The 18,479-nt window shown below is 34.9% G+C and overlaps 1 protein-coding gene across 1 annotated transcript; it reads right to left on the reverse strand.

Annotated features, from left to right (window-relative positions):
* Window positions 1-12,699: 12,699 nt before the first annotated feature.
* On the reverse strand, window positions 12,700-15,883 carry LOC145050707 (uncharacterized). The gene is made up of 4 exons (XM_078998915.1): window positions 14,510-15,883; window positions 14,377-14,452; window positions 13,762-13,898; window positions 12,700-13,335 (listed from the first exon to the last, which is right to left on the reverse strand). Exons 1-4 carry the CDS (start codon window positions 15,881-15,883, stop codon window positions 12,700-12,702), a joined length of 2,223 nt encoding a protein of 740 aa, XP_078855041.1.
* Between the last annotated feature and the right edge of the window lie 2,596 nt (window positions 15,884-18,479).

Genomic DNA, 18,479 nt, shown 5'->3' on the forward strand with positions numbered 1-18,479 from the left:
GAGAAGATTGGTTGTGTTTCTTGCGGTGTTTATGGTTAGTCTATATATAGGGGGCCGATTGAAGAGGGTGATTTTGTATATAAATGAAGCAAACTGTGTAGAACACATTTACAGCTGTAACCCTAGAAAATAAAAGAAAAGGTTTTGAATTTGTCTCTCATTAATGTTGCTAAAAGTTACAATGTTTCTTCAATAGAAATTAAATATTCTTTTATTATTCATATATTTTGTAGTATAATAAAAAGTTTTTGGTTTAAAGTACACAGTATGAGGCCTATATGAATAACTTAAATACACTATTATTCATTTGTTGATTGGATTAACATAATAATAATAATAATAAGTATTATATTTATAATTATTCAACACTGTATATTTATATAGGGTTTACCTAGAAAAACTTTGTGTATGTTCATACCTTTGAAAATAAGTTTCTAGAAAGTAATATGGATCAATTCATTCCTATCGCTACAAGAATAAGCACCTATAGAGACGAGATCTATATGGATGCCATATATCGTCGTTATAGTCGCCCTATAGGGACCACATGTCATCATTATATACTTGACTAATTATTTTTTACTTTTGAAGCTATAGCGATAACCTCTCATCTCAACATGTTAGGCGGGAATGAAAGTGGATTTGGGGAGTTCTTGAAACACAAGTGGGGACGACTTATCACTCCAATAAATAAATAAATAATTAAAAATAACATGCTTTTTAAATCGTTTCATGGAAATAAAGGTATGACGTCGTTTTGGGGATAGCTATAGGGACGACTTGTCGACCTCATAGATCACTGTGACCAAAGTTAGAACAACCCCCTTCGTTTCATTCACGCACGCTTGATCACCAATCATTAGTCTCTCTCGATTGATCGATCAAAGATTCTCCCCTGTTGACTTCCTAACCTCCCACTCCCGAGAAATCTTCTTCCTATCTCCACAGATCCTCATGTTATTTGTTGAAGACCACCGTCGATTAGCTTCAACATCGACGATTCTAACTACCGGCTTCCTTTTCACCTCCAGTTACGAATTCAAACGATTACACGCCCCACTCTGCCGACATAGGTTAGTAATTCTCGGTTTGAAACTAGAACTGGGGTTTATGTTAGCAATTATGTGTTTGAATCTAGAATTGTGATTTTTTATGGTGTCACAACCCCAAACCAGAATGGCGGAAACGTCTGAGGGTGGATGACTTCATGAACAATATCATAACTTAATGAGTAATAGTGAGCAAAGCAACACAACTATCATAATTATAATTAGGAAAATTACATTGTACCCGAATGTTATTTGTTTCAATTCCAATTACATTACGACAAAATGAATAATGTGACGCTCTAATGTCCATCCTTACAACCTTGTAATTACCTTGCTTAACGATTCCTTGAGAGTTTTGAAAAAGTGTCAACAATTAAGTTAATGAGTTCATAAGAGTTTTGCATGCGAAAAATCTACAACTTTTCCTTGTAAAATGATAGTATATGTTTCCAGAAAATCCAATATTTTCTTAAAAATGAGTTGTAGTCTTAAAACCCTAAGACCAAAAATGTATAAGTATTGTTGTATTTGAAAATAGTATTGTGTAGTTTTATTATTATATAAAACCATTTGAATGTATGTTAGCCCGTAAACCAAATGTATTGTTAATACCTCATGTGAGTTATTATAACCATGTTACATATATCGTTGATCTTGAAAATCAATTGTAGTCTTAGAAACCCTAAGACTGAAATGTATAAGTATTTCTATACTTCAAATAGTAATATGTAGTTTTATTCTTATATAAAACCATATGAATGTATGATAGTGAAACCTCCCAAAAACATGGTCTGAAAATTTCATTTTTAAATCATTAAGTAAAACCATAAGTTATCAAATCATTTCATCAAAACATGAGTTACAGTATTTCGTAACATTATTATCAGAGTTTCATATAAAAATATCAGAGTTAAACATCCCAGGCCAAAAACCATTGGTGTGTGCCATGCAGTCATCCCGAGCTCTTCCCTCCCCTACCGGAAGTACCTGAAACCAAAACTGAAAACTGTAATCACGAAGCTTAGTGAATTCCCCAACCTACCACATACCATACACATAAACACATATAATGGGCCCCCGCCCACTACATCGGGACTTGTCCGACATCATATTTGCTTCGACATCAGGCCCTACCTGGCATCGAGCCCTGCTCGATATACAAATCTGTTTCTCTTAGGCCCCGCCTGTCTCTGGGCCCCGCCCGCTATACACATGCAAACAAAACATATCATCATGCCAATACATAACATACAATCAATACACTATAGTTGCTAGTCTCAAGGCCTCGCCTATCTTGGGGCCCACCCCTACTCTGCTACTATTGAGACATGGAACCCCGTCCACACTCAGCTAGTGATGAGGTACGGGCCCCTGCCCACACTCATCTCCCTACCAGGCACATACTAGTATCACACAGACAACAAGTATAACTAAACATACATTACTGCCTCGAGTACCACCCGACATCGAACCGTAGCTCGGAAACATACATTAAAATCTTCCTCGGGCCTCGCCCGGCATCGGACCGAAATCCGGAACATAATAACTATATCGGCTAACCCTGGCATCAGATCTAAATCTGGTATACACTAACATACATAAACGGGCCGGCATTGGTGCCTTCGACCCGTTTCTACTGGAGAAAACTCACCTCACAAACTGACTGTAGAATCATGCGAATATCTCCTTGCAGCTAGCTGGCAGATCCCCGAACTACTGATCTCTTGACTCCCCGAGCTAACATTATCCCAAAATAACAATTAGTCTAAACCAAAAACTCTCCTTAGGGTAAAATGACCATTTTACCCCTATTCCAACTTGGTCGATATCTAAGGGCCCAAAACCAGAATATAAAAAGTCCCAACACTAGGTAGGTTTCCCAAGCCCACTAATGGCCTAATTGGCTAAATTTGGTCCAATACCCCTAATGGGCCTTACCCTAAGCCCAAACATATTCTTGGCTCAAATTATCTAACTTCTGATGACCCATTAAGGCCCAACGAGCCAAAGTCCATTGCATGGCCTAATCTGAGGCCCAAAACTCACAAGGCCCATATCTGATGAGTAGGTTGGGCGTACTCCTATGTACGTTAAGCGTACAATCTAAATTGTGTGTACGCTGGGCGTACCTGCATGTATGCTCAGCGTACTCCCCTGTTAAGTCACTTTCCCATTAAGTGCTTAATACTCTAATCTAGAAGCTACAATCACAGATCCAAGTCCTTTTCAATGTCTTAATCCATAAAGTCACTACCTTGGTGACTTTGCATGACCCTAATAAGCCTAAACTCTAAAATAGCATTCCCTTCCCATAAAAATGATCTTAACTCATGCATGAACCCAGTAAGACATTCAAGACGGCAACTTTCTGCCTTAGGGACTCATTTAGAACTGAGAGTGGCAACTCTATGTCCAGAAATCGGATTTGAACCATAAAGTTCTATACTTGGGACAAAATGACTTCAAAACCACAATACACTAGATCTAAGAATACTTGGGAAAGTTATGAACTTTATACCTCCTAAGAGTCCTAAATGATGATGTTATCCCGGATCTATGAGCTCAAACTTCCTAAGCCCTTTCTTGCCAACTTCTTTTTTCTTCTTCCAAGCTTAAAACCACCAAGATGGGCTTTTCAAGATTAAAATCACACAAGAATGAGGGGATCAGGTGTGCTAGGGTTTTTCTGAGGTTTGGGAGGCTTATAAGGGGCTAGGGTTTAAGTCCTAATGTTCCTTATATAGTGTTTGACCCTAAAATTAGGGTTTAGTGTCACTGAGCATACGTTGGGCATACATTTCGTACGTTGGGCGTACGTCTCCAACCCCCACGACCACTTAACCCTTCTACGTTGGGCGTACCCCAAATTACGATGGGCGCACTCTTGCACTGGCCACCTTTCATGCATGGTCCTTTCTTGCCATCTTTCTCCATTAAGGACCAATATTGCCAATAACTTCAAAGTGCCATAACTCCTTCATTCTAAGTCCGTTTTCAACGAACTTCATATCCACGAAAAGGTGGTGAGAAGACTTACGCTCCTATCTACACACCTGAGCCTTAAAATATACAATATAATTAATGATTTATTATTTAACACAAAAACATGTGATTATTACTACATATATATCTTAAATTTTCAGTAATTATTCACGAAGTGAGACCATTATGTGTTTTTCAGTTTTTATGTATTCACATGTATCTAATTTCGTTATATATTTCAATAAAAATAAGATTTTAACTTATGATTTTGACATATATAAGTTCCCTAAAAATATTTCTACATGAATTACCGAATCCGCGTACTCCTGAGTACTCGCTACTCGGTAGTTGGCCGAACAGGTACCGAGTAACGAGTTCTACAACCTTGACCTTGTCTATTCATTTACTAAATCTTTTCATGGAGTAGTTTATGGCTTTAAGGAGCCCATTCTGGGACCATTCATGGATGCAAGCATGTTTTGGAGTCATGACTTCAGATCCAGAGCCTGTGAGGGACTCCATGGCATAAAGGTTCCAACTTTTTGGCCATGGGAGTCTAATGCAACTTGTGAACCACTTTTTTGGGCTTTTTGAGCTAAATAACCCATGCATGGATGTAAAGTTTGAAACTTAACGTGATATATCAACCCTAGAGAGTCAGATCTATGACTTAGATGCATTAATCCCGAATAAAAACGACTGTATGGATTTAGACTATGTGGGACTCGACGGGTTGTTCATACAACTCGGCGAGTTGGGTCATGGTCCCCCAACCTTTTCCGTTACTCAGTAAACTTATTGAGTCTAGTAGATGACTCAACAAGTTGGACATGTTTTGGGCTTGAAGATTGAAGAACTAGACAATTTCAAGGAGGAATGGCGAGTTATAAGAAAAATGTCCTGATCCTGAATGAAGGAGAACTCGATGAGTTCAAGGAAGAACTCGGCAAGTTGTGAGTAAAAGGTCCTGACTATGTTATAAGGAAGAACTCGACGAATTCATGAAGGAAGCCGATGAGTAGAATCGAGATTTCCAGAGTTTCATGGATCAAGGAACTCAGCGAGTTGATGGACCAACTCGGCGATTTGAGTCAGCCAGGATGTTGACTTTGACCATGATGTTGACTTTGACCTTTGACCTTTGACTAGAGTTGACCCTTAAATGGGTTATGAGTATGAAAGAGTAATTAAAGAGATTTTATGTGTAGGAGTTTGAGGAGAGTTGATCCTAGAGCCGAGGACAGTTCAGCTACTTCACGACATTGAGGTGAGTTATCTTCCTGTAGAAGTGGGTCGAAGGCACCAATACCGACCCACTAGTAGTTGATTATAGTAGAGATGATTGTATTTGTGATAATTGTCTAGTATGCCACTATCTGTTATGAGTTATGTGCTAGTATGCTATGTTATTATGTGATCATGGTAGGAGGGGTAGGATAGACCACAATATCGGTTGTAAGGACCGACAGGGTAGGTCGGGCACCTAGATATGCCTGATAGTATGTTATGCTATGTTATTATGTGGTAGTAGTAGGGGTGAAATAGTCCTCGTAACCGGTTGAAACAAACCGGAAGGTAGGTCGTGCACCCAAATATGACTGGCAGGGTAGGTCGAGCACCTAGATATGCTTGACAAAGGGTAGGTCGGGCACCCTGGTATGTCTGACAAGGGTAGGTTGAGTACCCAGATATGCTCAACAAGGTAGGTCGGGCACCCAGATATGCTTGGCAATATGTTTATTGTATGGTATGTGGTATGATGGGGGAACTCACTAAGCTTTGTGCTTACAGTTTCAGTTTTTGTTTCAGGTCCTTCTTATTCGAAGGGAAAGGAGCCATCATCATCGTAGCGCATCACACCACATTCTCTGCACCAGATATCTATGGGATTTATAGCCTAATATGATTTTTTATCACATGTTTTGACTATGGATACATTGGTTTTGATAAGTATTATTACTATGAGGTTTTCAGACAAATGGTTTTATATTTTCTTAAATTAAAATGAAATTTTTGGTCCGTATTTTTGGGATGTTACATCATCCTACATTGTCTCTTTTGAGCTATATCTCGAAACCCTATCCCATTTCTCAAAAGATTGACCCTTGTGTGTGTTTTGGTGTATGTATGGTACAGTTTGAACAAGAAGAAGCCTTGTAGAGGAGCATTGATCAAGTGGAAGCTTATAGATCCAAAGGTTATTCACTATTTCCAACTTATTCGAGGTATAAAGCTTCTATCTTGATGACACTATGTGTTAGATCTAGCTTAGAGCTTATTTTGAGCATATTATGGTCCCTTGACTCATCCTTATGAGTATGACTTACTCCAGGAGCTTAGAGTGTTAGATCTTAACATCTATGATATTGTTAGTACATAAAAATGTCATCTTGATAGGCTATGATGAACCATGCAAAGTTTGGTGTTCATTTCATGTAGATAAAGTGTTTAAGTTGGGTTTTGAAAGTTATTAAGCCATGTAAATGCATAAGGATTGCAACTTTATGGCTTAATACGTTTTATTGGACTTAGATATGAAGTTAGACGTTGGGTCTTAAAGCATTAAGACCATAATAGAAATATTGGGTTATTGATCCGTAAGTCGGGCGTAAGTCTAGGTACGTTGTGTGTACTGCATCTTGGCCCCATAACCTTCCCTTTGTAAATCTTTAGTATGCGAGGCGCAAGATAGACTATGTCGGGCGTACTCTCTCAACACACCTATTTTGGGCTTTTTTGGGCTACCTTGGACTTTAGGGTTTTAGGTTGTTTTTGGGCCACGATTCTTTTTGTGTTTGGCCTTTATGGATTTGATCCCATACTAGTTTGGGTTTGGACAACAAAATGTTAGGCCCAATAAGAGAAGGGTAAAGCAACCTTTTTACCCTAGGAGTCGGGATTTAGAATTTGCACCCTCAGTTTGGGTTAATGACCTAATTACTAATTAGGGTTGTATTATTTGTGATTTAGTATGGGACTTTTCGATTCAACAACCCGAGTGTGATTTGTTTATCTTTAGACTGATGTAAGTTCTTTCACTATACTCGTGGGTTGAAGGCACCAATGTCGGCCCACTGATTTATATTTATAGGATGAAAATTTCTTCATGATAATTTGTTGTTAGGCATGTTTATGTTTTTTGTCTCTGTGACTCTTGCTGTTATGATTATCTGATAACTATAGGGGGTGAAATAGACCCAATACCAGTTGAAAGATACCGAACGGGATGACATATACCCAATACCGATAGAAAGAGACCGAAAAGGGGTAAAATAGACCTAGTAGCGGTTGAAAAGGACCGAAGGGGGTGATATATACACAGTATCGTTTGAAAGAGACCGAATGGGGTGAAATAGACCTAGTTATTTTTTGATTGTTATATATGTATGGTATATGGTATTTTAAGGTAGCTCATTAAGTTTTGTGCTTATAGTTTTCAGTTTATGTTTCAGGTACTTCCAACTCGAAATGGATGGCCCCATCATGATCGCACTGCATCCGCCCATGTTTTCCGCATTATGTGATTTTGGGATTTTTGTACTCTAATGATATTTTTGCTATGATACACTTTTTTTTGGTTTGATATGATTAATGGGTGTTTGAGAATTATTTAAAAATGAAATTTTTATCTGAAAATTTTGGGATGTTACATGATTATAGCCAACAAAAAATGATATCAACTGGCAATGTGAAGATGATGATCATTCAATCGAACAGGGGTGAAATAGACACAATATCGGCTGAAAAAAACAGAAGGGGGTGAAATATACCTAGTACCGGTTGAAAAAGACAGAAAGGGGTGATTTTCAATCTTTTAACTATTTTTTGGATATTCAATCTTTTAACTATTTTTTGGATGTTTGGTTATTAGACAACACTCAACTATATGTATTAAGTAATGCCTCAATGAAGGTAATTTTCTTATTATAGTAAAAACGCTTGTCATTTAATTAGGTTTTATATGTTAGGGTTTATGAAATTAATTATTATAGGTCAGATGGTCATATTTGGCCACATTATTCAATTGAGGCTAAACGATATACATGGACAAACAAACTTCAAAAAAATTGTCACCATAAAATTTTTACAGCCATATGGCTTGTCACATTTATTATGTGAGGCTAAATGGTACATATGGTCATACAAACAGTTCATGTGACCATAGGTATTACCTTTAGCCACATTAGAATCAATTACATATTATTTTCGATAAAACCAACAAAAATATGTAGCAAATGTTCATATTTGGCCACATTTGTCTACTGAAGCTAAGTGATACATATGGACTCACAAACTTTAAAAAAATGTCACCATCAAATGCTTATAGCCACATGGTTTGTCACGTTTATTATATGTGGCTGAATGGTATATATGGTCATAAAAACAATTCATGTGACAGTAGGTATTACCTTTAACCACATTAGAACCCATTGAACATTATATCTGATAAAACGAACACAAATATGAGGCAGATGGTCGTATTTGGCCACATTTTTCGACTTAGGCTAAACGATACATATGGACACACAAACTTTAAAAAAAATGCTACCATAAAATGTTTAAAGCTACATGGTTTGTCATGTTTATTATATGTGGCTAAATTGTACACATGATCATACCAACAATTCATGTGGCCATATGTATTACCTTTAGCCACATTAAAATCCATTGCACATTATTTCCGATAAAGGGAACACAAATATCTGGTAGATGGTCATATTTGATCACATTTTTTACTGAGGCTAAACGATACATTTGGACACACGAACTATTAAAAAAACACCACAATAATATACTTACAGCCACATGGTTTGTCACGTCTATTATATGTGGCTAAATGATACATATAGTCATACAAACAATTCATGTAGACATAGGTATTACTGTTAGCCACATTAAATTTCTATATGTGTCGCTAAATAATACATATGGTCATACAAACAATTCATGTGACCATAGGTATCACATTTTCCCCACATTAGATTTCTATATGTGATGATATATATACTAATGATCTCATCGATAACCATTATGATTTTGAAATGTGGCGAAAATAATCCAGGATTTTACCAATGATAATTTGCAACACTTTTTAACAAAATCGTCACATTTTTTTTTGAAATGTGGCAAAGCGATTTATAAAAAAGGATGGTTGTAGGTCATTTTTGTTGTAGTTAAGACTTTCACAATAAGTTGACCAATCAAACATTACTATGTTGTCATGCTTCTTCTTGTTGATGAGGTGTGACACAGATGTGTTCATGGTATCTATGTACGATGGTTTATTGATGTAGATATTAATAATGGAGTTTTTATAATTAGTAATATATATATCTTGATAAATGTGGAAAAACCTGATGAATAAGACTTTTAATATGTAATAAAGAGAGTATGTTGTATAAAAGGATAATGAGTGTTTGAATGAATAATTACATAAAATCAATTAAATATGGAGATTTCCTTGCATGTGAATCTAGGTTTGTGTTTATTACACTAGAAAATTAAGTGTTGTGGTTAACAGTGATTTAGAAATAACCATAATAAATTGCATGTTAATAATTTATGTGCTATAAATTATAACCCTTTAGCATGCCGATGGTGGAGGCATAAAGCATAGAACTCGGTGCTATTAGATAAATGGGGTCTTATAATAGTATGGTTAAATGCCATGGTTGTATGGTTGTAAGATGGTTATTTCATTTTAATATATATATGGGACAAAAGTATATTTAATTATCCATGGTAGACCTTAAAACATGCAGTGTAATTTTTCATGGTAGACCTCCAAATTCGATTACATGCAATTCATATGACATCAAGCATAATTAATTATCCATCTGTATCATGTACACATCTTCAGATATATACATGATACTATATCAACATGTATAATACGATTTTATACATGTGTATTCTTGATTTTAAATCACACATAAAAAAGCAGATATATATATATATATATATATATATATATATATATATATATATATATATATATATATATATATATATATATATATATTGCATCGACACATGATACATATATCATGATACATAAATCATGATCCTACTTCTAGATATCGATGTTTAGGAAAAACTTTCTACGTCTTCTTTTGCTGACAATTATTATAACCAAACAAATGATATCATTTGTCATATATATTTTGGCTGGTCTGTTACAGTCAACAACTAAACACCGCGTTGTATCTGTGCTTCAAAGTCAAAGCTAACATGAAAAACAATAGTGCTTAATTTTTATTGGACAGCAGCCTACTAGCTAAAGACTTTAGCTAATGAAGTGCAATCTTCCCTATTACGTGGAAATTATAAGATCCATGTTTATTACAACCACTCCTTCCTATCATTTGTGGTCCTGGCTTCAACAATGAGAACTAACTAATTACATTTAAGAACTAGATTGATATACGCTTGATTAACCATTTTAAATTCTTATGTTTGATACAAATTAAACACTATTCTAAATTTTCATCGAAGCTTGGTATACTTCATTGTTTGAACGTTTATGCCATTGCTCCATATTCTAGGCTGTAAATTCATTATGTATAGTAAAGTGTAAAAACATAATTGATGCTAATATATAGAATATGAACAAATAAAGCAGGTCATATAAATGGATAATGTGCCAAACAAAGAAGACTTAGTGATTGAAAACTTGCATTAACAAAGCAGTCATGGAAATGAAGACAAAGTAAAGAGGCACCCATTCGAGCTTCATTTGAAACCGTAGAGTTCATAGCACTTGATATAATGGAGCTAAAGTTAGGGCATGAGCTTGCATAAAAGTTGGCCGAAAGTTGACCCGTTGTTGTCCCAACCAAAACAAATAATGAGAATATACATGTTGGTAGGCTATAGAAATAAAAAGATGATTGAGCCATTAGTTCAACGCTAACATGCAAAAAATGTTTAGAAAGGTGATTAAGGAACAAGAGAGAAGGTTGGTTGTGTTTCTTGGGTGATTATGTCTTAAAAACGTAATCAACACAACAATATCACAACATCATCATTTCATTTATTTATGAAACAGATGGTTTTCATGTACTGATTACAAAAGAAAACTCACTACATCAACACTCTCACTCAAATATGAAGCAACCAAGAGAGAAGAAACCCTAAGTTGATACCCTAAGATTTTACAGAGAGAAGTAATATGATCGAGAGAGTTGAATAGTGAAAATATCTACGGCTCTAACCAATATATACATCGGGTACACCCAAATACCAATAACCCATGGAGTATCCAATAACCCGCGTATAAACCCGATACAACCTGCATAACTTACACTTCCAATCCATACAAAATATCATATTTACAAAAACCACTTAATTCAAGAATTATATTTTCAGTTTGATATATAAAGAAGTATTATTTCAACACCCCCACAAACTGAAAATAAATTCTAACAATTATTATTCCTTTTTAAATACATTTATTAAACCAAGCTTATTTGAAATAAATTCATGTTGAGCAGATCCAAGAGATTTAGTTAAAACATCAGCATTTTGATTTAAAGAATCAATTTTAATAACCTTTATAACACCATTTTCTACTTTTTCTCTAACAAGATGAAGATCTACCTCAAAATATTTAGATTTTTCATGAAAAACTGGATTTAACACAAGTTTAATAGCTGATTCATTATCACAAAAAACATTTACTGGATTTAATCCAGTTATTCCCAAATCAAAAGGCAATTTCAAAATCCAAACAATTTCACAAGTTACAGAGCCCAAAGCTCTGTATTCTGACTCAGTAGAAGAACGACAAACAAGACTTTGTTTCTTGCTTTTCCAAGATATCAGAGATCCTGCAAAGTACACTAGATATCCTGTAACAGATCTTCTGCTAAAAAGACATTTAGCCCAATCAGCATCAACATCACCCACAAGATTAAGAGAATTATTTTTAGTTATATGAACTCCTTTTCGTGGACAATCTTATAAATACCTTAATAATCGGAAAGGTATGTTTAAATGTGATTTATAAGGCCTATGCATATATTGACTTAGGATTTGTATTGCATATGAAATATCTGGACGAGTCATGGTCAGATAGATTAACTTCCCAATTAATTTTTGAAACTCAGTAATGTTTACAACATAATCAGACTCATCTAAATCATATTTTTTTTTAATAACAAGATTAGGTTCCAAAGGTGTCTTAACAGGTTTACATGCTAACATACCAAACTCATGCAACAGTTCCAAACAATATTTTCTTTTTATTAAGACAAATCCCTTTATCTGTTTTTATCACCTCAATTCCCAAAAAATACTTTAACTCTCCTAAATCTTTAATTCTAAAATGTGATTTTAAAAAATTCTTAACATTTTCCAACTCAACCTTAGAACTTCCAGTAATAATAATATCATCCACATAAACTACAAGAATGACAATAAAATGTTTGTCCTGTTTTACAAACAAAGAGTAATCATTAATACTTTGTTTAAAGCCAAATGAAGAAAGTGAACTACTTAATTTCTCATTCCACTTCCTGGGAGCTTGCTTAAGTCCATAAAGAGACTTAATTAATCTACAAACTCTGTTATCATTCTTTGAATGATAACCCTCAGGAAGTTGCATATAAACACTTTCAGACAAATCACCATATAAAAATGCATTATTTATGTCAAGTTGAAACAAGGGTCAGTCATTATGAATAGCTAAAGACAAACACATTTTAACAGTGACAATTTTAGCAACAGGAGAAAATGTCTCCTCATAATCAATGTCTTCTCTTTGACTATACCCTTTTGCCACTAACCTAGCTTTATATCTTTCAATTTCTCCATTTGATTTGTATTTAATTTTATAAATCCATCTACAACCAATAGCTTTTCTTCCTTTAGGAAGATCAGTAATTTCCCAGGTATTATTCCTATAAAGGGCTTCCATTTCCTCATTCATAGCCTTGATCCAATTTGAATATAAGGAACTCTCACTATAACTCTTTGGTTCAATTGTATTATTAAGATTAGCAACAAAACAAAGATTTTCATTATTAAGATTTGAGTAATTAACAGATCTTTCAATTCCATATTTATGCTTTCCTTCAACAACATAATCACTAAACCTAGCTGGCATGAAAATATTACGTCCAGACCTAGTGACCCTAGATGATTCACCAACAGAAGGATTAGTATCAAGTAAATCAGTTTCCTCAGTCAATGTAGAGGAATTTGGAAATACCACACCAAAAGAAGGCACATGTGCCTCACCAGTCTTGTTGCTAACATTAGTGGGAAAAGTCTCATCCAAGTCCTGGTCTGCACTAGCACCATCCTACTGATGGGCATTTCTCAAATCCTCTAAGTCAGTATTATCTAGAAGAGTACTAGAATGCATTAAATCATCATAGAAAAAAATATCACTTAAGGAGACATTAGATTTATCTGTCAAATATGTAGACTTTAATTTGAAAGGAAATACTGATTCCTAAAACTTTATATCCCTAGAAACAAAAACAAGATTTGAATCAAGACTCAAAACTTTATAACCTTTTTTATCAAAAGAATAACCAAGAAAAAACACATTTATCAGATCTTTTAGAAAATTTATCAGAATTATTTAACCTAGTTGCAAAACATAAACAACCAAAAACTCTAATTTTATCAAAAACAGGAGTACTATTATATACAAGTTCATAAGGAGAAAGACCATTTAAAACAGATGTAGGAGTTCTATTAATAAAAAAATAGAAGTTAAGACAGCCTCTCCCCAATACTTAAGAGGTAAACCAGACTGAAACATTAATGATCTAGCAGCATTAAGAATATTTCTATGTTTCCTTTCCACAACTCCATTTTGTTGTGGTGTATGAACACAAGATGTCTGATGTAAAATGCCTTTAGATTCAATTAAATGTCTCATTTAGTAATTCAAGAATTCAGTTCCATTATCTGACCTAACAGTCTTGATTTGAACTCCAAACTGATTAAGCAAAATATTATAGAAAAACTGAACATAACCAAAAACTTCATCATTTGACTTTAACAGATAAACCCATGTTGCTCTAGTGAAATCATCGAAAATGGTTAAAAAAATATCTAAACCCTTCTGTGGTTATCACTCTATAAGGTCCCCATACGTCTAAATGAACTAACTTACCAAGCTTGGTTGTGACATGTTAGCTAACAGGAAAAGATTCTCTAGTTTGTTTAGCTTTATGACAAATATCACAAGGAGGAAGACTCTCATTACTAAATTTGAGTGTGGATTTTAAAGAACTTAAGGCTTAATCATAAGGATGACCAAGCATGTTATGCCAAGTTAACTTAGACACACAACAAACAGAATTAGAACTAGAGATAATAGAAGAATTACCTGAAGGTACACTATTAATGTAATAGAGACCTCCAGATTCTCTACCATTCCCCACCATCTCCTTGGATTGTAAACCCTAAATTTTGCAACTATGTTCATTAAAAACAACCTCACAATTACTATCTTTACAGACTTTATGCATAGGCAACAAATTAACATTGAAGTCAGGAACAACAAAAACATCAAACAAGGTTAAGGAATTAGACAAATTCGTATTTCCAATTTTCTCAATTTTAGTTGAAGTACCATTAGGATGACTAACAAGAAGATCAAGTTTAGCCACATCCACAGTGTCATGAAGAAAAGATTCAGAAGCAATCATATGTTGATTAGCTCCTGAGTCCATAATCCATTTCTGAAAATTAACAGATGAGTTAAAACCTTGAAATAAGCAAGTACCTGCCATATTAGCACTAGCAGATGTTTCCTCATTGGCTTGTTTGTCAACAATAAGTTGTAAAAATTTGAGATATTGTTCTATAGTGAGCCGATGCAACTCAGAACCTCCAACAGAATCAGATAGATTATAAGTACTTATACTTCCTGGGGAAGTAGAAGAGGAATTGGCAGAGAAATTCTTATTAAATGTATTTTGATTATTAGACTCATTCCTTGGCTTGAAGTCCTTAGGATAACCAATTAATTTGTAACACTTTTCTATAGTGTGACCTTTAATTCCACAATTCTTACATTGAACAGATTGATTTCTATTCCTATTAGAATTATTAGAAGTTGATTTATTATTAAATCTACTATTGAAAGCAACAGGTTGAGTCTTAGACAAGGACTGAGCAGATTGAAGGGAAGGCAAAGAACCATTTCTTTGAAGAGACTCTTCCCTTGAAACAATGGAGAATGCAGTTTTTACATTAGGTAAAGGTTCCATTAGTAAAATATGGCTCTTAACTTGATTATAGGATTCATCAAGACCAAATAAAAACTGCATAAGTTTCATGAGATTAGAATGGTCTTGAAGTTTAACAGAAGCCTCACAAGTACACTTAGTTAAACTAGTAGGACCATAAAATTCTTTCCATAAAAAATCAAGTTTATTAAAATAATCTGACAAAGAGATTCCATTTTGTTTAAAAGAATTGATCTGTTGATGAATATTAAACACCATAGAACCATCTAACTTATTATATGTTTCAAACAAATTATTCCAAATATCCTCAGCTACCTCAGAATAAACTTGACTCTGATATATAGAATCAGAAATAGAAGACAAAATCCAAGAACAGACAACAGCATTAGCTCTATCCCACTTAGATTTTTTTGATGCATCAACACTACTACTCTTAAAAGTACCATCAACAAATCCAAGTTTATTTCTAGCCTTAAGGGCCCTAGAGATAAAGCTTCTCCAAAACCGAAAATTTTCATTACCAGTTAATTTTGTAGAAACAATCGAAATAATAGCATTATCAGGTGGATGAATGTAGAGAGGATCATCAAAATTAATTTGATCATCCTTTCCACTTCCACCAACAACAGGATCACCAGCCATGAAAAAAACAGATAACAAAATAACAAAACAAGAACTGATAACTGTACTGGTTAATTGTCCAGATGGTCACCACGTATGTTGGGGCCCAAGACACCAGTATAGAGCTGAAGAACCGCAACAACAATGCACAAACACAAGAAAGTAAACAAACAGGAAACCTAATAATACAAACAAGAGATAAGAATAGAAAATCCTCACAAACTAAAGAAGAAACCCGATAAGGAGTTGACTCTCTTTGTTCGTTCCCTACTAAGGTTTATCGGTGACCAAATTTGACCCCCAGAGAGTTATTTCAGACTCAGAGATTGATCAACTTTGTTCAAGATACGAGACTCCAAGCAAGAATCAACACAATCCAGCCAACAATTCCTGCAAGATAATAAACAAACTCGCAGTACCAGGATCTTTTAAGCAAACAAATATATGATTCAGTCTAAGGTATAAAAGCGGAAACCCTAGACTAAAACGAAGAAACTAAAGAACTTCATAGATTGCGTAACAACCTAGAGATTCGGAAAAACGAAACCCTAAATCGAATACAACTACAACGATCTAAACAAAACCAAAAGAAGAAAGATTCAGGAAATACCTTCCTGAAGCAACGATCGGATGAAGAGCTATAAGTCCCTAATTTGCTCGTGTATCAGTCAGATCCGTTTGATGGTGCGGAATCCCAATCAAACGGATGATGTCAGATCACAATAAAAGAGAAGGAGAAAAAAATATGTTGAATCTTGAATGTATTGATGATATGAATTAAGTTCCTTACACAAAAGATTCACACACACACATAAAAGCTCCTGTTTCTCTCTGGCCGTAAACTCCCTTCATGTTCATCAATCTGTACTCCTCACCCTAACACCTCTATTTATACTAGGGAACATGGGCCGGAAACAAATGGGCCGTAAATGAGTTTACGGCCGTAAACTAGACCAAAAATTCATAAATATTACAGCAAAATACAATTGCCCAGAAAAGTAAAGTATAAACCATATTTTGACCCAACAATCTCCCCCTTGGTTTATAGCTTTCTTTTCTTAATGACCCAACAAGCTCCCCCTAAAAAGTAGCTGGCTTTCTTGATAATCTTCAATGGGAGCTTGGCTTCAGCTTTAACCTTCGATTTCTTCACAGCATCAGGATGAACATATGAATCTTCAATGAATGACTTCATCTTGAGCACTTGGGCATTTCTTCAGAATTTGGCATTGAACGCACGTTGGGTGAGGAGGCTTGATGTATTGATTCTTGAAAGATATCGCTTTCAGCTTGAGAATCTTCAGAGAGAATATCAGAGAGAACAAATCTTCTAGATCACTTCAGCAGGTACAAAGATAGCAGCAGACTGATTGAGGAGGCTTCAATGCAATCCGTCACATAATCTTCAATTGCAGCTTCACCTTGCTTCTGGGGTTGAAGGATTGAATGTCGAAAGAATAATCTTCATTTCTTGCTCCTTCGAATGCGAATTCTTCGATGCTCACGGACGAGACTTTGGCTCAGAAATCTTCAACACAAACTCCATGAGTCTTATCTATACCTGAAATCACTTTTCAAGACAAAACAAAACTAAAAGAAAACTTAGCACACAAATTAAAACAGAAAGAAAAATATTTTTGGATTTTTGATTTTTCTGAACAAGAAATAAAACAGAAATAACACTATTTTTGGATTTTTAATTTTTCTAATTTTTCTTTGATTTTTGAATTTTTCTGATTTTTTTTATTTTTAATTCTCCCCTAATATTTAAATTAGAAGAAACTATGACAAATTTAACAAAAATAAAAATGATATCTAACTTTAAGAGTGATTTGGGATCAAAGTTTTTAGACAGCCTTTATCCACTTGTCGGTACCTTCTATCTTCACGTCTTTTTCTGGTCGATTGTCGGTATTGTTGTCCACTTAAACACGAAAAATTGTGACAAATTTAGGACATACTATTTGTTACAAGACAAGGTGAACTTAAGTTCCTAGATAGTATATCTGATCCTAATTCCTTAAATATTATATCTTAAGGACCATTCATCTGACGACGACCAGGGATATTGTTGTCCACCTAAATTGATCAGCGAGATCTATAGACAATCTGTATGTGTTCAATTTTAAGTGTACTAGAACGTGTTTCCCACTTCCTGATATGCCCCAGCCATCAAGAACTTCCAGAGTACTCCTTACACCGGGTGAGCAGACAACCATTCAAAGAGAGAAGAGACTCAGAATTCTATTGCTAACTACTTCAGAGGGGTTGAGAAGAAGAAGGTTACATATGTTGTGTACCAGGTCGGATTAGAAGTCGCACAAAGGAGACAGCATATGGCTAACAGATAAGAAGTATTTCACACATATATATATAGCCTGCAGAGAAATAGAGTTGCATATGTTGTGTACCAGGTCGGATTGGAAGTCACGCAAAGGAGACAACATATGACTAACAGATGGAAAGAAAGAAAATGATATTCTACAGACCTAATTTATCGGAATCTACCAGTCGCCCCATCCAACAGGAATTAAGGACAGAATCCGCACATCAAGGAAAAGTTAAACCACGGTTCCAAGTACGGGTTCGTTTAATGTGACGAGTAGATTCCCATATA

Source organism: Lactuca serriola, chromosome 5, assembly GCF_051521515.1.
Source record: "Lactuca serriola cultivar US96UC23 chromosome 5, Lser_US96UC23_V15, whole genome shotgun sequence".
Classification (NCBI taxonomy): Eukaryota; Viridiplantae; Streptophyta; class Magnoliopsida; order Asterales; family Asteraceae; genus Lactuca; species Lactuca serriola.